Source organism: Mesocricetus auratus, unplaced genomic scaffold (genome assembly GCF_017639785.1).
Source record: "Mesocricetus auratus isolate SY011 unplaced genomic scaffold, BCM_Maur_2.0 Super-Scaffold_100029, whole genome shotgun sequence".
Classification (NCBI taxonomy): domain Eukaryota; kingdom Metazoa; phylum Chordata; class Mammalia; order Rodentia; family Cricetidae; genus Mesocricetus; species Mesocricetus auratus.
This window is the reverse complement of record NW_024429210.1, coordinates 12157756-12178975: the sequence shown is the minus strand read 5'-3', so window position 1 is coordinate 12178975 and position 21220 is coordinate 12157756. Positions and strand designations below refer to the sequence as shown.

Here is a 21220-nt window from a genome sequence, read left to right as displayed (position 1 = left end):
GTCAGAATGGCTAAAATCAAAAACACCAATGACAGTTTATGCTGGAGAGGATGTGGTGAAAGGGGAACACTCGTCCATTGCTGGTGGGAGTGCCAACTTGTTCAGCCACTTTGGAAATCAGTATGGCGATTCCTCAGAAAAATGGGAATAAACCTACCACAAGACCCAGCACCTCCACTCATACAACAAGGATATCTGTTCCACTATGTTCATAGCAGCATTATTTGTTTTTTTGGTTTTTCGAGACAGGGGTTCTCTGTGGCTTTGGAGGCTGTCCTGGAACTCGCTCTGTAGACCAGGCATTATTTGTAATAGCCAGAACTTGGAAGCAACCTAAATGCCCTTCAACTGAAGAGTGGATAGAGAAAATGTGGTATATTTACACAATGGAGTACTATTCAGCAGAAAAAAACAATGGAATCCTGAGATTTGCAGGCAAATGGATGACACTAGAAGAAACCATCCTGAGTGAGGTAACACAGTCACAAAAAGAGAAACATGGCATGTACTCTCTCATATATGGATTTTAGATATAGATCTGGGGAGTGCCAGCCTACAGTCCCATGGCCAGAGAGTCTAGGAAACAGAAACTTCATTCAGTGGCTGATGGAAGAAGAGGCACACTCCCATGGCTAAGCACTGAGCTTAACTCAAGAAAGCCAGTAACAGAGAGGGAGGACTGATGACTAAAGGGGTTAAGACTGGGCTGGTTTAAACCCCAGAAACAGCTGACCTGACAAAGGTTAACTTTTGAATCCCAGGCATCAGCCTGGGAATCCAGCATGGGACTGATCAAGACCCCCTGAATGTGGGTGTCAGTGAGGAGGCCTAGGTAATCTATTGAGCCTTGGGCAGTAGATCAGTACTCATCCCGAGTATACACACGGACTTTGGACTCCCATCCAACAATGTGAGATGCACTCTCACCCTGAACTCTTGAGGGAGGGTCTAGGCCCTGCCCTGGATGAAATGACAGACTATGGACACCCCCATGGAGGGCCTCACCCTCCCTGGGGAAATGAGGGGATAATAGGGGGGTTGGGGGAAGGACATGGGAGGCGGGGAGGGAAAGGGAGAGGGACCTGGAACTGACTTGTGAAGCAACCTTGTTTCTAATCTAAATTTAAACTTAAAAATAAATAATAAAAAATTATTTTAAAAAAGTGCCGGCTGTATCATTTCCTGAACTCAGCTTTCCATACCTCTTGCCCCAATTTCTGAACTGTTCCCCAAGCCAAGGAGGGTAATAAAGTCGTCCTACTTATGGCTGGGCACTGAATATTCATTTGTTCTCAGTACTTTGACCAGTAATGTGCATTCATTGTAGAAAAAAAAATAGAAAAGTTTATTTCTTGTTGATAATCGTATTATTGGTTATCAATATTTGGTACTTTATTCGGAGAGATTTCTCTTGGTGCCTCTTTTACTATATAGCATAGAAAAGAGCTAAAATCTGTACTAACACAAATCCTAAGCATTGTCACATGCTTATGATCTTAGAAAATATTTTTAATTGCTGTATAATTTTCTAAGCAGACATACTATAATTAGTCACTCATCTGTTGGGCTTTACATTAAGAGTGTCATTATGAATTATATGTTTTACAGATTCTGAATCAAATACTCTGCTGTTGGGCAGGTTCTTCCTTTTAGTGTGTTTCCTGAGATATTTATGAACTCATTCCTTTCTGCTGAAGACCCTTTTCTTAGTGTTTCCCAGCAGCGTGCCCCCTACTGGGCAGTTGGCTTTAGTCTCCTCACACTGCGCCCCCTACTGGGCAGTTGGCTTTAGTCTCCTTACACTGCGCCCCCTACTGGGCAGTTGGCTTTAGTCTCCTCACACTGCGCCCCCTTATGGGCACTTGGCTTTGGTCACCTCACACTGGTCTGTCAGCTTAGCAGGTGGTCAGAGCTGGTCTCTCCACCCTGTATCTTTGCTGCTTCCTAGTATCCTGATGTAGTAAAGCATTTGTTGACTGCTTTGAAGCTTTTAGAACAGCGGTTCTCAGCCTGTGGGCTGCGACTCATTTGAGGGCCAAAGACCCTTTCACAGGGATTGCCTAAGACCGTCAGAAAACTCACATATTTACATTACGATTATGGTTAGGAAGTAGCAACAAAAATAATTCCATGGTGGGGTCACCACACATGAGGAACTGTGCTAAAGGGTCCCCATCATCCATATCATTAGGAAGATTGAGAGCCACTGCTTAGCATGTTTTGTGACTGATTTTCATGTGACTGTTTTGCATTTATTTTTTAAGAGTTATTTTTGTGTATGAGTGCTTTCTGCATGCTTCTCTGCTCGCTAGAAGGCATTGGATCCCACTACAGATGGTTGAGTCACAATGTGGGTGCTGGGATTGAACTTGGGACCTCTCGAAGAGTAGCCAGTGCTCTTAACTGCTGGGACACCTCTCCAGCCCCAGTTTTGGATTTTTAAAAACATCTTTTAAAGTTTGCATCATACACATGACACACATGGGCATAGAAGAGTGTAGGATTTAAGTTTAAGTTCCAGGTAGAAGTTATTTTCTTTTAGCTTACCTTTGTACCTAGCAGTTGGAAAAAGAAGGCAGGGTTAAGGGTGGAGCTGCCTGCATTGTAATCTGGACTTTGTAGCCTTCTCTTCCTTTTTTCTACTGCTGTTCTCATTTCTCCTTGTAGTTCCCCCTTTTCTTTCCAGAATTTAGAGATTTAGAGTTAGAACCATGGTGTGACACAGATCCTGTGCAAATTCAAGTTGTTCATTTTCATGGTCTCTGAGAGTAAGGGAGAAGGTAATTATCTATCTATCTATCTATCTATCTATCTATCTATCTATCTATCTATCTATCTGTATCTATCTGTGTTTTGAAGCAAGTGTTATTCTTTGGCGCAGGCTGGCTTAGAACTTCTCATCTAGTCTGCTTTAGCCTCCAAAGCTGATTGGCTCCAACAAGCCCATCAAAAGGCTCAGGTTTTCAGGGAAGCCCTTGAGACAGATTTTGTAGGAAGTGCGATTGCATACATTTTATGTGTGGGTCTCATGGTTGGTATTTAAATGCCTGTAAGGTCTCTCCTTCTCTGTCTTAGGAGACAGACTACCCTGCTCTGCTTGGCTGAACGTGATCATTACATTCTCCCTGGAACCTGAGCTCTATCAGGTTTTCTTGACTGTTTTTTTTTTTTTTTGCTTTTGATAGAAAGTTTTATAAATACAGGTCCTCTGATAACTGCAGAAAACTAACAGTGTCCTTCTTCTCTTGGAGGTTTGTTAGTAAATATTTAATGGTTCTTTTTGAACACAGTATGAAAACTTAAAATATTAATTGCAGTCAGCCATTTGTCGTTGGTACACTTCTATTGAGAATGACTTAGTTTCAAACATTGATATTATAAAACTAGACTCATTGGAATCAGAAAAAGTTTAGCTATTTCTGTGGGCATTTTATATGTCACTCATGTTCTATTTACATTCTTGAAGCAGGGGCATACAGGTTACAGGACTGCCTCTTCTGCCTTTCCGTGTTAAAAAGCTTCACTTTCCTGAAGCAGTAAAATGGATTGAAGGTGGGAGGGTTCTGAGTCTAGTTAGGAGGAAGTGAAATTCATGCATTGTAGAGGAGACACCCTCTTGTCTCAGTCCCTAATGTAAGCCATGAAGTGTGGAATTGTTTAACCATGTTCCGTGTTAGCCATGAAGTGTGGGATTGTTGAACCATGTTCCATGTTAGCCAGTCGTCACTGCCACCACTGAACTGTTGAAATCACCCATAGGATCTTTTTAATTCTACACACTAAACACATTAAATTAGATTCTTCAAGGCTGGAATTTAAGCATCAGTATTTTAAAAAGCTTTCTAGGAGGTTTTAATGTATAGCCAAGATAAACGTTCTTGTGAAGTTCATGTATGCTGCAGAGAAGGTATATTACATTGCTATTGACTTTTGCTAGATCTCATCAATGTACTCAATCAACTGGGTATTCTTGGATGCAACTTAGGCTCATTCTTTTCAGTAATGAACATTATCCATTGGGCCTTATAACCTTGTACCAGGTTTTTGTTAGTTGCTAGTAATGCAGAGATAAAGTTCATCAGTTAGTGTGGTCTAATAGGGGAGAGAGAAGTAATTACACTATGTAAATACAGAGTAAGTAAATAGAAGCGTGGCTTGGGTATTTACTGAGAACATGGTAGGCTTTCACCTCCGTCTGAGGTTTGGAGTGTGTGTGTGCTTGTGTTGACATTGTGTGTGTGGAATAAGATGAAACAAGAAATAGTCAAGCTTTAACAGGGAAGACTACAGAATAAGAGTTTGTCAGGTAGGAAGGGGGAGATAAAGGCAGGGCTCCCTATAGCACCTGAAGATGTTAAGAACTAAGGGCTTGATTGGAGAGAAGAAGTTTATGAGGTACTTAGAGTCCTACTAGAAGGGAAGTCAGTCCGATGGCAGACTGCTCTATCAACCGTGTTGGAGACTGATTTTTATCTTTTATGTCTAGAGGCCACATGGTCAGATATATGTAGGGTCTCAGTAGGTCATCTTAAAGACTACAGCTGCTGAGGAGCTAGGGGAAGAGAGAGGAGGGGAGACAGGACAGAGAGAGAGTTGTGGTTGGTACAGAGCCTCAGATTAATGCTGAGTTATAGAAATGTCATCCATATCACCTGGTCACTGCTCCCAGCATCTCACTCTGGGAAGACTCGCCACAATTGAATGACATCATTTTAGTTATTATTGCCATCAGAAACATTGTATATCTGTTTGATAAGTCTTTATGCAAACAGTTTTCATTACTGGCACCTTCTATTGTGTGTGTGTGCGCGCGAGCGTGCATGTGTATTATGTTCAGGCTCTGCCCCATGAAAAGACACACATTAGCATTTACCTTGCTTCTCTCACTTCTGTATATCATCCTTCTTTACATCGTGAATGCTTCCTCTTTGTATGTATGCAATCACTCTTATTACGTGTGCGTGTGTGTGTACTTGTGTCATGTGTTTGGGATATTGAACTCAGGCGGTCAGGCCTGGCAGTGGTGTTACCCTTTCCTGCTGTGCCACCTCCTGGTCCTAATTGGTGCTTAAGTGATAGTTTAGCTGGATGCAAACTCTAGGGTAGCAGCTGTTTTCCTTGAACTAGAAGATCTTGACTTCTCTGGCTCTGGTACTGTTGTTACTAATGAGAAGTTTAATCACTCCTGCCAGTTTGTTACTCATTTTTCAGTGACTTGCTTTCTGTCTTTATTCTTTAAAGATTTTCTGTATACCTGTCTGTCTGCAGTTTAGTTGTATGTAGTTGCAGGTTTATTTTTACTTATCCTGTTTATTGTTTGACTCAAAAGACTTAAATTTGCTTTCCAGTACTGAGAATTAAGCCTAGGTCTTCACACACACTAAGCAAATACTCTGGGCTTTGTCACTTTTTCTTTTGAGCTGTAGTATTGCTGGTCAGGGGTGGGTTTGAGCTTCTAACCTTCTCTTCGAATCTTCAGAGAGCACCTAGAATTGTAGGCTCTGTCACTAAGCCTGGCGTGGGAAACATTTTAATTAAGTTTTTAAAAGTGAAAACAACGCAAGAAAATTAACAGATAATAATAGTCTCCTTATTTTCCAGAAGCATGAAGAACTTAGTTGTGTTAGCTAAAGATATATTTCCATTGGCAGAAGATGAGCTTGGAAGGTCCCAGTTACAATCTGGGCTCTACTGTTTTTTTATGGCTTCTTACAACCTTATGTAGGTCATAGTTTGAGCATTTTTCAGCACAGCATTGCTTTTTTTTAGGGTGATTTGATGATTACGAAAATGTCTGAAAGCTGTAAGCATTGTTTGTATGATGAATGGCAGTGTAGCCCTCAGTCCCATTTTATGGAAAGTGCCCTTTTAATGCTTATTTTCTCTAAAAGAGTTAATGTTCGAAAAGTACAGCATTTTTTTACCACAATATATGTTTTTATTTAAATTAGAAACACGAATGCTTCACATGTCAATCCCAGCTCCCTCTCCCACCCCTCCTCCCTTGTCCCTCCACCAGTCCCCCACCAGCCCCCCCACTCAATCCCAATATCATTCCCCAGGGAGGGTGAGGCCCTCCATGGAGGATCTTCAGAGTCTGTCATTTCATCCAGGCCAAGACCTAGGCCCGTCCCCATGTGTCCAGGCTGAGAGAGCATCCCTCTATGTGGAATGGGCTCCCAAAGCTCATTCATACACCATGGTAAACACGATCTACTACCAAAGGCCCCAGAAATTTCTGAGGCCTGCTCACTGGCACTACATTCATGGAGTCTGGATCAGTCCCTTGTTGGCCTCTCAGGCATCAGTCTGGGTTCAAGAGCTCCCCCTTGTCTCGTCAGCTGTCTTTGTGGGTTTCACCAGCACGGTCTTGACCCCTTTGCTCATCACTCCTCCATCTCTGTCACTAGGTTCCAGGAGTTCAGTTCAGTGTTTAGCTGTGGGTATCTGTCTCTGCTTCCATCAGTCACTGGATGAAGGTTCTAGGATGGCATATAAGGTAGTCATTAACCCTATCATCAAGGAGGGGCTATTAATGTAATCTCTCCACTATTGCTTAGTTTGCCAGTTGGTGTTATCCTTGTAGATCTCTGGAGATCTCACTAGTGTCAGCTCTCTCCTCAGTCTATTATGGTATGTCTCATCCTGCTCACCTTCTATTCTTACCTCGACTCAACCTTCCTGCTCCCCCATGCCTTCTTCTCCTCTCCTCTTATCCCCCTCTCTTTTTTCCTGGTCTCCCCCCCCGGTGTTCCCAATCTGCTCAGGAGATCTTGGCTCATTCCACTTCTCTGGGATATCATGCATATATCTTGGGAACCTCCCTGTTTCCCAGACTCACTGGCACTGGGATTGTAGGCTGACACTCCCCAATACACATCTAAAGTCCATATATGAGTGAGTACATACCATGTTTGTCTTTTTGTGACTGGGTTACCTCACTCAGGATGGTTTCTTCTAGTGCTATCCATTTGCCTGCGGATTTCAAGATTCCATTGTTTTTTTCCGCTGAGTAGTACTCCATTGTGTAAATGTACCACATTTTCTCTATCCACTCTTCAGTTGTGGGGTATCTAGGTTGCTTCCAGGATCTAGCTATTACAAATAATGCTGCTATGAACATAGTGGAACAGACATCCTTGTTGTGTGAATATGCATCTTTTGGGTATATGCCTAAGAGTGGAATTGCTGGGTCTTGTGGTAGACTGAGTCCCATTTTCCTGAGGAATCTCCATACTGATTTCCAAAGTGGCTGTACAAGTCAGCACTCCCACCAGCAATGGACGAGTGTTCCCCTTTCTCCACATCCTTTCCAGCATGTACTGTCATTGGTGTTTTTGATTTTAGCCATTCTGAAAGGAGTAAGATGATATCTCAGAATTGTTTTTATTTGCATTTCCCTAATGGCTAAGGATATTGAGCACTTTCTTAAGTGTCCCTTAGTCATTTTATACTCCTCTATTGGGAATTCTCTATTTAGTTCAGTCCCCCACTTTTTAATTGGATCCTTTGGTGTTTTGGAGACTTACTTCTTGAGTTCTTTGTAAATTTTGGAGATCAGTCCTCTGTCAGATGTGGGGCTAGTGAATATCTTTTCCCAGTCTGTGGGGTGCCTTTTGTCTTGCTGACTGTGTCCTTTGCCTTACAGAAGCTTCTCAGTTTCAGGAGATCCCATTTATTAATTGTCAATCTCACTGTTTGTGCTACTGGTATTATGTTCAGGAAGCAGTCTCCTTTACCAATTCATTCAAGGGTACTTCCTACTTTCTCTTCTAAGAGGTTCAGTGTGGCTGGATTTATGTTGAGGTCTTTGATCCATTTAGACTTAAGTTTTGTGCATGGCGATAGACATGGATCTATCTGCAGTCTTCTACATGCCTATATCCAGTTTTGCCAGCACCATTTGTTGAAGATGCTTTCTGCTTTCCATTGTATAATTTTAGCTTCTTTGTCAAAAATCAAGTGTTCATAGGTTTGTGGATTTATCTCAGGGTTTTCAATTCTATTCTATTGGTTTACCTGTCTATTTTTTGTGCCAATACCAAGCTGTTTTCAGGACTATAGCTCTATAATAGAGCTTGAAATCAGGGAAGGCGATGCCTCCTGACGTTGCTTTGTTGAGCAGGGTTGTCTTGGCTTTTGTTTTTCCATATAAAGTTGAGAATTGTTCTTTCAAGGTCTGTGAAGAATTGTGCTAGGATTTTGATGGGGATTGCATTGAGTCTGTGGATTGCTTTTGGCAGGATTGCCATTTTTACTACATTGATCCTACCTATTCAAGAGCATGGGAGATCTTTCCATTTTCTGAGGGCTTCTGTAATTTCTTTCTGTAAAGACTCAAAGTTCTTGCGATACAGGTCTTTCACTTGTTTGGTTAGCGTTACCCCAAGGTATTTTATGTTGTTAGTGGCAATTGTAAAGGGTGATGTTTCTCTGATTTCTTTCTCAGCCCTTTTATCATCTATATATAGTAGGGCTACTGATTTTCTTGAGTTGATCTTGTATTTTGCCACTTTGCTGAAGGTGTTAATCAGCTGTAAGAGTTCCCTGGTAGAGTTTTTTGCGTCACTTATGTAAACCATCATATCATCTGCAAATAATGAAAGTTTGACTTCTTAATTTCCAATTTGAATTCCCTTGATCTCCTTTTGTTGTCTTAATGCTCTAGCTAGAACTTTGAGTACAATATTGAAGAGGTATGGGGAGAGGGGACAGCCTCGCCTTGTTCCTGGTTTTAGAGGAATTGCCTTGAGTTTCTTTCCATTCAGTTTGATATTGGCTGTTGGTTTGGTATATATAGCTTTTATGATGTTTAGGTATGTTTCTGTTATCCTAGATCTCTCCAACACCTTTATCATGAAGGGGTGTTGGATTTTATCAAAGGCTTTTTCAACATCTAGTGAGATGATCATGTGATTCTTGTTTCTCAGCTTGTTTATATGGTGGATTACATTGATGGATTTTTGTATGTTGAACCATCCTTGCATCCCTGGAATGAAGCCTACTTGATCATGGTGAATGAGTTTTCTGATGTGTTCTTGGATCTGTTTTGCCAGTATTGAGTATTTTTGCATCAATGTTCATGAGGGATATTGGTCTGAAGTTCTCTTTCTTAGTTGTGTCTTTGTGTGGCTTGGGTATCAATGTTATTGAAGCCTCGTAAAAAGAGTTTGGCAAAGACACTTCTGCTTCTATTGCATGGAATACTTTGAGGAGACTTGGTATAACCTGTTCTTTGAATTTCTGTTAAAATTCTGCACTGAAGCCATGTGGCCCTGGGCTTTTTTTGGTTGTGAGACTGCTTATATTTCCTTAGGTGTTATAGGACAATTTAAATTGCTTATCTGTTCTTGATTTAAGTTTGGTAAGTGATATCTATCCAGAAAATTGTGTCCATTTCCTTTAAATTTTCAAGTTGTGTGGAATACAGCTTTTCAAAATATTACCTGATGATTCTCTGGATTTCCTCACTGCCCATTGTTATGTCTCCCTTTTCATTTATGATTTTGTTAATTTGCATGTACATACTCTGCCATTTGGTAAGTTTGGATAAAGGTTTGTCTATCTTGTTGATTTTATCAAAGAACCAACTCTTTGTTACATTGATTCTTTGTATTGTTTTCCTAGTTTCTACTTTATTGATTTCAGCCCTCAATTTAATTATTTCCTGGCGTCTGCTCCCCTGGGGTGAGCTTGCTTCCTTTTGTTCTAGAGCTTTCAGTTGTACTGTTAATTCTCTAATGTGACCATTCTCCAGTTTCTTCATGTGGGCACTTAGTGCTATGAACTTTCCTCTTAGCTTTGCTTTCAAAGTGTCCCATAAGTTTGGGTATGTTGTGTCTTCATTCTCATTGAATTCTAGGAAATCTTTAATTTCTTTTTTTATTTCTTCTTTAACCCAGGAGTGGTGCAATTGTGCATTATTCAATTTCCATGAGTTTGCAGGGTTTCTGCGATTTGTGTTGTTGAATTCTAACTTTAAGGCATGATGATCTCATAAGATACATGGAGTTATTCCAAGTTTTTTGTACCTGTTGAGGTTTGCTATGTTGCCAAGTATGTGGCCAATTTTTGAGAAGGTTCCGTGTGTAGCTAAGAAGATATATTCTTTTGTATTTGGATGGAGTGTTCCTTAGATGTAAGTTAAACTCAATTGGGTCTTAACTTCTGTTAGGTCCTTCGTATCCTTGTTAAGTCCTGTTTGGTGGTCCTGTCTAGTGGTGAGAATGGGATGTTGAAGTCTCCCACTACAAGTGTGTAAGGTTTTATATGTGCTTTGAGTTCTTTTACAAACGTGGATGGCTTTGTATTTGGTTCATAGATGTTCAGAATTGAGACTTCATGGTGGATTTCTCCTGTGATGAGTATGAAGTGACTTTTTTCATCTCTTTTGATTGATTTTAGTTTAAAGTCTAATTTGTTAGATGTTAGGATTTCTATCCCTGCTTGTTTCTTGGATCCATTTGATTGGAAAATCTTTTTTCCCAACCCTTAACTCTGAAATAACATCTGTCTTTGAATCTGAGGTGTGTTTCTTGTATGCAGCAGAAGCATGGATTCTGTCTTAGAATCCATTCTGTTAACCTGTGTCTTTTTATGGGCGAGTTAAGTCTATTAATATTGAGGGAAATTAATGACCATTGATAGCTCATTCTCATTTGTTTTGGAATGGTTGTTTTTGGTGGAATTGTATGTGGATTTCCATCACTTTTCTTTTGCCTGTTGGTTAAGTGGGATTATCTATTGCCTATGTTTTTCTGGTTTTAGTTAACTTCCTTGGGTTGGAGTTTTCCTTCCAAAATTTTCTGTAGGTCTGGGTTAGTGGATATGTATTGTTTAAATCTGGTTTTGTCATGAAATATCTTTTTTTCTCCATCTATATTGATTGAAAGCTTTGCTGGGTATAGCGGGCTTGGCTGGCATCCGTTGGTCTCTTAATATTGGTAAAATATCTATCCAGGACCTTCTGGCTTTCATAGTTTACATGGAGAAGTCAGGTGTAATTCTGATAGGTTTGCCTTTATATGTTACTTGGCCTTTTCCCCTAGCTGCTCTTAATATTCTTTCTTTATTCTGTATGTTTGTGGTCTTGATTATTATGTGTCGAGGGGATTTTTTTTTTGTCCACTCTATTTGCTGTTTTGTAAGCTTCTTTCACCTTCATTGGCATGTCTTTCTTTAGGTTGGGAAAGTTTTCTTCTATGATTTTGAATATGTTTTCTTTGAGGCGGGTTTCTTTACCTTCTTCTATACCTATTATTCTTAAGTTTGGTCTTTTCACAGTGTTCCATATTTCCATTTTGTGTTATTGATTTGTTGGACTTATAATTTTCTTTGGTCGATGAATCTAATTCTCCTAGTGTGTCTTGAACACCTGAGATTCTCTCTTCCATCTTTTGTATTCTGTTGGTTATGCTTGCATCTGTAGTACCTGACCGTTTGCCCAGCTTTTCTATTTCTAGCATTCCTTCAGATTGTGGTTTTTTTATTGTTTCTATTTCAGATTTCAGACCTTGCACTGTTTGAATTGTTTATTGCAATTTTTGCTTTGTCTTTTCTTCTATTTGTTGCATGTTTTGGATTGTTTTTTCTTCTATTTCTTTAAGGGATTTTCTCATATCCTCTTTGAGGGCCTCTATCATTTTCATGAAGTTGTTTTTTATGTCATTCTCTTCTGGTTTATTTGTGTTTGGGTGTTCCAGTCTTGGTAGTGTAGGTTCTCTGGACTCTGGTGGTGTCATATTGGTTTTTCTGTTACTCCTTGTGTTTTTATATTGTCTCCTTCCCATCTGTTCTTGCAGTGGGTTCCAGGAGGTGCCTCTTCCTCTCCTGGTGGGTGTGGGACCAGGGTTCCCTTCTGGTGGGTGTAGTCAAGTCCACTGTTCTTGTAGCTCTCCACTTCCTGGTCTCGTGGGTGGAGAAATGGACTAGGATGCTGGAGTGCTTTGGATCCCACTGGGATGGATGGGAGCCCCAGTGGTAGAACCCAGCCACAGCAGTGTGGCCTTTTGACAGGCCCTGATAGTCTGTTGTGTGGGTGGAACAGGAGACTAGGATGCTGGGGTGCATTGGCTCCTGCCTCTGGGATCTAACCCACAGTGGCAGTCCCCAAGCACAGGCAGGTGGCCCTGAAATGGGCCCTGGTTTACCTTGTCCTGTAGGTGGAGCAGGAGTCTATGGTGCCTTGGCTCCTGCTGCTGGAATGGACCCAGGGCAGTGGTAGACGCCAAGCACAGAGTGGTCCTAGTCCCATGGCTGGAGCAGGAGACAAGGGTACCTTGGCTCCCGCCGCTGCCTGGGATGGAAGCTGCCGAAAAGTACAGCATTTATGGAGGAGATAGATGTGTGCTTTTCTTTTTAAAGTTGTAGTCAATTCTAAGTATTGTATTCTACTCTTTTTTTTTTTGCAGTGAATTAGCTTGGTATACTTTTAAAGAAAAGTCATAGAGGAAATATTAGTTATTTCAACTAGATCATATGTGAATTTCGTACCTACTGTACCTGGATATAGAACTCTGAAGCTTAACTACTTTGTGTAATCTACAGTAGAAGATACTTTTGCGTGTATGTGTGGGGTATGTGTACGTTTGCACACGTGTTCACTTACCTGTGTGTTCGTGTGTAGAAGCCAGTGGTCAATTTCTGATGTCTTTTTCACTTCCCATTTTAGTTTCTTTGACAGGCTTCTCACTGAACCTCTGGCCATCATTTTTACCTGCCTGGCGGCTGACAAGCTACTGGGATCCTCCTGCCTCTGTGCCCTTTGCTCTGTGTCGTAGGACACACTATGGCATCCAGCCCTGGGTGCCAGGGATGTGAAATCAGGTCCTTGTGCTCGCTTAGAAAGCATTTCACCTATGGCGCCCCCCCAGCCCACTTTTGTCCCTTTAAAGGTACTAAAACTAAACGTTATTTATTTATTTATTTTTTGATTTAACAGGCAACCAGATAAACTGGTGGTAGTCTGGACAAGAAGAAGCCGGAGGAAGTCTTCCAAGGTGAGTCTGCTCTGAGCAGTTACCACTCACACACTTGTGCCGAGTGTTCGCTTGTGCAGATGCCAAGGGAAGGATTCAGCATTCAGGAGCGAGTCCCTTGCTGGGTCACAGGAGAGGAGGAGTTGACTTTTCCTCTTTTAATGGTAGTAAAGTTTAGTAGAGACTAAAATAGAATTTTAAAGTGTCCAGCAGCAGTTCTATAACTATTTTAAACCTCCTGTTCTTTAGATAAATATATTTTTGTGAGCACACAATTGTAAGCATATTTATTGGATGCTGTTTTTCCTTATAGATAGACCTCTATTAAGAAAAGTTTGTTAGATGGTAATTGAAATTTTAAAATTTATTAAAGGTGCCCTCCAAGGTGGCTCTGATTGTTTTGATACGGTGTCTCACTTTGTTTCTTAGGCTGGCTGAGACCATGGCAATTCTTCTAAGAGAAAGCATTTAATGGAGGCTTCCTTCCAGTTTCATAGGGTTACTCCATTGTCATCATGGTGGGGAGCATGGTGTCATATAGGCAGACATGGTGCTGGAGAAGGAGCAAGGAAAGGAGTTCTACATCTGATCCGTAGGCAGCAGGAAGAGAGACGCTTGAGACGCTTGTCCAGGCTTTGGGATTTTGATACATCAAAGTCCACTCTCAGTGACACACTTCGTCTAATAAATAAGGCCACATCTCCTAATCCTTTTCAAGTTTTGCATTCCCTGACGATTAAGCATTCAAATAGATGAGCCATTCTTACTCAAACCACCACAGTGATACATATATTATAATACGATTTATAGATACATATATGCATAAATAATACTTTTATCAAAATGTGGATTTCTATTAGCATACATTTTTTGGGTTCCTTTTCCAGGCAGTTCCCCGACCTTTAGAGATTAGTGTTATTTTGATCTTGTCAGTAAAGACTAATTTTACCTTGTTTTATTTCATAAAAAAATGCTACAATAGTATTTTATATGGCATTGTAAAGCTTTAATAGTACTATATATAGTTTAATATAATATTGTTTTATATGTGGTTTCCTTTGCTCAGCATCATGTTTTTGAGATGTGTTCATGCTCTTGTAGTTTTATTGCTGAATTCCATTATGCGATTATACTACAAGTTGATTAATTATTCAGTCCCTTGATTACATACCCCTTTCACCCATGTTACTTGTAACTGCTAGAATTACTATTGTTCAAGTATTTCCTGTTTCTTTGGGCCATGGGAAGGCAACTCTGGATAGGTACCTTTTCACTTCAGAACTTGCCAAAGGTAGAGTAATAGATGAAGACAGCTGACATCAGGCTCTGGTCTCCATACACATGTGTGCACAGTACCCCACAACACATACACACTGGAACATGTGTGTGTGTGTAACACACCCATACACACGAACACATGTTCACAAGAAACTACCAAACACTCCTACCAGCAATATAGAAATTTAAGTTGATTTGTGCCATGAACGGCATTTTCTTTAAGGCATCTACTTGTAGTTTGGGGTACTGGATACTGTCCTGTCTTTTTACACACAAGAAGGAGTTCTAAAAATGGGCACAGTACTTCTCATTGTGTCTTCAGCTTTCATGGAATTGACCAGAATAAAGTTGTTCACTAAGTACAATAGAGGATTATGACGATACCTGAAGTCTTTAGAGTGAACACTGAAAGGAATTTATTTCTTCTGACAATTAGAAGCAATAATATTCTAAAAGAATTATGAAATATAGTAATTTAGGTTGTAGGTCATTTCAGAAATGCTCATTCTTGATATTGAGTATGCTTTGTTATTTAATGGCTTATTTGAAATGAAGTAGTTTTTATGAAGAGAAGATTCTTTCTCATATGATATCAGATATCATCTGAATCTAGGTAATGAAATACACACTTGAGGCTACAGGTTAATTTTCTCAGAAACCAGTATATTCTGGAAGAAATTACTTTTAATTCTATTTATTTCTTAGTTTTAATGTTCTTCAAGACCCTCCTTTATACAGGAAGCTCTCTGCTTTTTTTTTTTTAAGATTTATTTATTATGTATAGAGCATTCAGCCTTGGATGGCTGAAGAGGGCACCAGATCTCCTTATAGATGGTTGTGAGCCAGCATATGGTTGCTGGGAATCGAACTCAGGACCTCTGGAAGAGCAGTCGGTGCTCTTAACCTCTGAGCCATCTCTCCAGCCCCCAGGAAGCTCTCTGAATTTAGGAGTTTCATATATGTGTATTCAACCAACTATGAATTGAAAATATTGGGGAAAATTGTGATTGAGCCAGGTGTGGTGTGGTACCACCTGTAATCTCAGTACTTGGCAGGTGGAGACTGGAGGACCAGTTGTTCAGGGCTAGTCTGGTCTTTGTGAAACCTGTCTCAAAAAAAGTGTTAGTCTTGAACATAGATAGAACTTCCTCTCATTATTCCCTAAACGTTATGGGATAACAAGTAGTTAATTACACTGCCTCTACATTGTAGTGGGTATTTATAAATTCTAGAGATGATTTAAAATACATGGGAGCAAATACACAGGTCATATACAGACACTACACCATCTATGAAAAGGCTTGACTATCTATGGACAAGGACAATCCAGGAATTCTGTCCCTCAGATGTTACTGTACTTTAGAATTCCTGTCTTTTTCATACATATATATATGTATATATATATACACACATATATATATTGTGTGTGTGTCATGTACATTTATAGAAATGTTTTATAAATTACACATGATAACTAAATAAGAAAATTTAAAACTGACACTCAGATAAGATATTATACTGACAGTTAAATTAGACAGTAAATAATTAGGCACATTTGCCTTTTTAATTTAAAGTTTAATTCCTAGTTAATTGCTCATTTTCTATTGGTACATGTATATTTTATAGCTAACTATTTAAAGAGCTCATTGCAGATTCATTTTGATTAAAATAATTAGTATGGGCAATTAACACAATATGAAGGGTTCCTACTTTCTCAAGTAATGGTATTTATAAAACCAGACTTTGTCAAGATATAATTGATTTGTAAAGGTATACATAAATAATTTTTCAGTATATGTGACAGTAACACCTGGTCAACTGTGATAAACCAGAATAAATATGGCATATTATTTTTGTTGCTGAAATACTTTTCTAACGAGAATTTGGAGTTTGCAGAGAGGTGTAAGAAGAACACCCTCCTCAAATCTTTGCTGTCACTGTCACCTTCCATAGCCTTGTCTTGTGATTGAACCTTTCAAATGTGTACCCTTCCATGTCAAGAAATTTCATTTCTGTTACTATCACAAAATTTCCTGATAAAATGCATCTAAAAGGAGGAAAGGTTTGTTTAGATTGCAGTTCCGAGCTACAGTCCACCATAGGGAGGGACCAAGGCAGAAACACGCACAGCTAGTCACATTGCATCCAGAGTCAAGAACAGAGAGAAATGAATGAACCTGTTCTGCCGTAATTGTTTGCTTGTTGCTTACCAAGGTTTCTTCACTGTTACACACTTCAGGTCAAGCCTAGCGAATGTGCTGCCCACAGTGGTCTGGGTCAGTTAACACTCGATACAAATCCCCCACAGACACGCTTTCAGGCCAGCATGATAATTCCTAATCAAGATAATTCCTTAATTGAGACTATTCCCATTCTAAGCTGTGGCAAGTTCATATTCAGTACTGCCATCACAGTATCTTAAATTAAGTAGTGGTACAGTTTTTGCAGGTCTGCCTTTGATAGATAGATATATGTGACCCAAAATTAAGAAAGAAAAACTGTAGTCAGAGATCTGAGTAATGTGTCCTAATCCCTTAGCTATATTAGGATACTGATAGATGATCAGGTAATTGTAGTTATCATTTATAGGGTAAAGCCTGGCCTACTCTGCTGAGGTGGTGAATACTTCTATATGCAATTACTTTTTAGGGAAATCCTTTTCTATTGTCTTGCATAAAAACTGACCAGAGTTCTTAGAACACTAGTACTTACTGATGATGTGTTCTTTCTCTCTCTCTGGTTCCTTAGCACACAGTTTCTCTGTGTAACCCTAGTTGTCCTAGAATTCACTCTGTATACCAGGCTGGTCTTGAACTCACACAAAGGTCTGCCTGCCTCTGCTTCCCAAGTGCTGGAATTAAAGGTGTGTGCCACAGCTGCCTGGCCTATCTACGTTTCATTGGCTCTGTATAATTTTTGTCTGTCTGCCCAATTACCAAAGTTATTAGGTACCTATATTAGACTTTTTCCCTAGCTTTAGACTCTTGAATTACTATTTTGTGAGTTAATAAGTTCCTAGAAAACATAAATGTCTGATGTGTGCTAGGTTATAGACACATGTCACTATACCTATTGTTTTGTGGGTGTGAGTGCTGAGTATGTAACTCAAGTCATTATATTTTGCAGGAAGCTCTTTACCAACTGAGCTGTCTTCCTCAACTAATTAAAAAATGTGTGTGTGTGCGCGTGCGTGCGTGCGTGTGTGTGTGCGCGCACGCATGCATACATGAGGCGGTCAGAGGACATCTTTGCTCGTCATTATTAGGAATATATTTGAAGTAGGGCCTGGAGGTCACTAATTAGATTAGACTGGCTGCCTAGTGAGTCCCAGGGGCCTTCCTGTCTCCACCTCCCCAGCCCTGGTTACAGCTGTGCCAACCTGCAAGCTTTGAATGGGCCCTGGAGAACACGTGCAGTCCTGTGTTGTAGGGAGCCTTCTGCCCCCTTCCTCCTCTGTCAAGTATATTCCGGATGCGCATCTGTACTCATGTACTGTTATTAAGGGAAAGTGGCCTTTGCTCCGAGAAAATAAACAAACAGCAACAAAACCCTCAGCTGTCTCCTTGCTGGCTAAGGTCAGTCCTCTTAACTTTTCTCTTTTTGCTACCTGCAGTCATTACATTTTCCCACTTTTAGTTTTCTCCTTTTTTAAAAATTATTTTTGCAAAACAATTTTTTAAATTTAAATTTAGAAACAAGTTTGCTTCACATGTCAATCCCAGCTCCCTCTCCCTCCTCTCCTCCCCCACCCCTCCCACCAGCCCCTCCAGTCCCCACTCAGTCCCCACTCTGATCCCCAGGGAAGGTGAGGTCCTCCATGGAGGATATCCAGAGTCTGTCATTTCCTTCAGGGCAGGGCCTAGGCCCTCCCCCAAGAGTCCAGGCTGAGAGAGCATCCCTCGTTGTGGGATGGGCAATCAAAGTCGATTTGCATGCCAGGGATAAATACTGATCTATTACCCAAGGCCCCCTAGATTGTCTAGGCCTCCTCACTGACACCCACATTCAGGAGGTCTGGGCCAGTCCCATGCTGGCCTCCCAGCCATCAGTCTGGGGTCCAAGAGCTCCCACTTGTTCAGGTCAGCTGTTTCTGTGGGTTAAACCAGCCCAGTCTTGACCCCTTTGGTCATCAGTCCTCCCTCTCTGTCACTGAATTCCAGGAGTTCAGTTCAGTGTTTAGCACAAGACAGATTTTTTATTTAATTGTTTCATTTTACATACTAGCTCCAGCTCCCCTCCTTCTCCTGTCTCCCCTTCCCCCATCTCACCTCCTACCCACTCTGAGGGGGTAAGGCCGCCCCTGGGGATTTAACAAAGTCTGGTATACCAAGTTGAGGCAGGACCAAGCCCCTCCCCCCATCAAGGCTGGGCAAGGTATCCCACAATAGGGAATGGCCTCCAGAAAGCCAGTTCATGTACCTGCAGTAAGTCCTGGTCCCACTGCCAGCCACCCCCAACCCCACCCCACAAAAAATTAAGCCACATAACTGTCACCCACATTCAGAGGGCTTAGTTCGGTCCCATGCAGGATCCCAGTCTTCAGTCCAGACTCCTTGAGCTTCCCACTAGCTTGGGTCCGCTGTTTCCGTGGTTTTCCCAGTCATGATCTTGACCCCGCCCCCTTGCTCATATGATCCCTCCCACCTCTCTTTAACTGAACTCCAGGAGCTGAGCCCAGTGCTTGGCTGTGGATCACTCTATCTGCTTCTATCAGTTACTGGACGTAGGTTCTATGATGACAAGTAGGGTAGTCACTAATCTGATTATAGGGGAAGGCCAGCTCAGGCACCCTCTCCACTACTGCTAAGAGTTTTAGCTGGGGTCAGCCGTGTGGATTCCCAGGAACTTCCTAGCACCTGGTTTTTCTTTTTTTTTTTCTCACGACAGGGTTTCTCTGTGGCTTTGGAGGCTGTCCTGGAACTCGCTCTGTAGACCAGGCTAGTCTCGAACTCACAGAGATCCGTCTGCCTTTGCCTCCCGAGTGCTGGGATTAAAGGCGTGCGCCACCATGCCCAGCTCAGCACTTGGTTTCTTAATTTTTCTCTTTTTGCTATCTGCATCATTACACTTTTCCTTTTAACTGGCTATTTCCCATTAGCATAAGTGTATTTTTGTCTTTACAAATTCTCTCCAGATGTTATCTTCCCAACTGTGGATAAGTTTCTTCCCCTTAGAGTAGTTGAGTGTGTTCTCATGTGAAGTAGCTTCAGTTTCTCTCGTCCTTTCTTTCTGAGCTCATTCCACTCTGGCTTTACCTTTGAACTACTGTGTTGAACCACTCGTTAGGATGCTGGCTGCTCTCCTTTGTGGAATTTGGTGATAATTTCCAGGCCTTTGGCTGTTTTCTATGTCGCCAACATTGGGTTCTTCTCTTTACTGCGTGGCTAGGGTCCCTTATGCTCCTGGGTTTTCTTTATTCTCCTGACACACCTTTGCTGATTTTGTTTCGTTTTCTGTCTGGTTCTTACTGTACCCAGGTCTCAGTACAGACTACACTCCCCCAACCCCCAGGGCCTGGTGCATGCCAGGAAAGCTGTCTATCATTGAACTATATCCCAACCCAGATTCTTATTCTTTGTCTAGTCTCACTCTCCTAGAATCATAACCACTCTCAAGATTTAAGTATCACCTGTATGCTAATAATTCCCAAATTATAACTGATATTTGCTTGAAGACCTCTACTTGTATATCTAATAGGCAACGGAGATTTGATGTGTACAAAACTGAGCTCCTGAACGTGGCCTTTCCTCATATACATTAACAGCAGTTTCTTTCTTGTAGTTCCTCAAGGGCAAAACAGCTTTACCATCAGCTCTGGCTACTCTCGTTCTCTCATACATAAAACAACGATCTTGTTGACTGACTGTGAACAAAGCGGTACCAGAATGTGCTACTCTGTGCTGGGTTTCCACCCTCCCTGGTCTAGTCTCCCTCGCTCTCCTTGTTGTTGCGGTGGTCTCCTAATTGTTCTTAGCTGTTTCCTCTATTATGTTTGAAGCCTGTTGCTGACACATTGGCTTAAGCATTCCTCTGTTTTAAACCTTCCAATGGCTTTGTGTCTCATGCAGAGTAAAGATGAGTATCTTTTCAGAGGCCTGGTAGGACTTTATCTGGCCGGGCCTCCACCTTCTCCAACATCATCTCCTCTTCCTTGGGTGCTGCGATCGTCTCATTTCCTTGCTAGAAACTTCCATGTGCTTCCGTGCCCATTGTCTCTCCCGTCCCTAGAGAGCTTTTGTCACGGATCTGTATTTCTGCTTTCTTCCCTCAAGTGTCACTGCTTCCACAAAGCCACCTCTGACTGCCCTGGGAAATGATAGTGCTTCTTCTGACCCTTATTCTCCTTATTCTGTACTTTATTTCTTCCCATGACATTTGTGCTCCAGGCAACCTGAATAATTTGTGCATCTCTTACTACATATACCATAAACTTCACTAAGGCAGGTAATTTTCACAACTCTGTAGCCCAGAACAGTGCATGGCAAATGGTATTAGCTCAGTGACCTGGAGAATGAGTGAATGAATAGTTTCTACCCTACAGGAAGGTTTCTTATGCTTGTGCGATGAGTTTAACATAATCAGATCTTAGTTTGTGGGCTGACACATAGACTTCACTCTTTGTTAGCTTTTATTATCTTCTTCAAACACAGTCATAGTTTTGCAGCATGTAGGATGAAAACTTAGTAGCCCTGTCCTGGCATGACATCTCCCTTTAGCTCAACTTTGGTTAATATGTACAAGGGAGAACTTTTGATGAACTTTAAAATTTGAGTGGTGAAGTTTCCAAGGGAATTTTGCTAATCAAGGTTTATAAGTGAAATACCTCCCAAATCAGAAGAATTAGAAATAGAGTCTGGAAAAGCTATGGTTCTCTTTCACTTGCCCTAAATAAGAAACATTGCAGTTTAGGGGAAATGAACTTAAACACAAAGTATATGGTTAGTCCATCCGTCTGTCCTTCCATC

At 41.1% G+C, this 21220-nt stretch overlaps 1 protein-coding gene across 10 annotated transcripts in view; it reads left to right on the top strand.

Moving 5' to 3' along the window:
- Window positions 1–21220, top strand: part of Ehbp1 (EH domain binding protein 1) — a 275065-nt gene that overhangs the window by 30586 nt on the left and 223259 nt on the right. For all 10 annotated transcript variants that reach the window (XM_040733240.1, XM_005070382.4, XM_005070380.4 and 7 more), the window contains exon 3: window positions 12941–12998. In XM_040733240.1, coding sequence (XP_040589174.1) covers window positions 12941–12998 — 58 coding nt within the window. The remainder of the gene's footprint in view (window positions 1–12940; window positions 12999–21220) is intronic.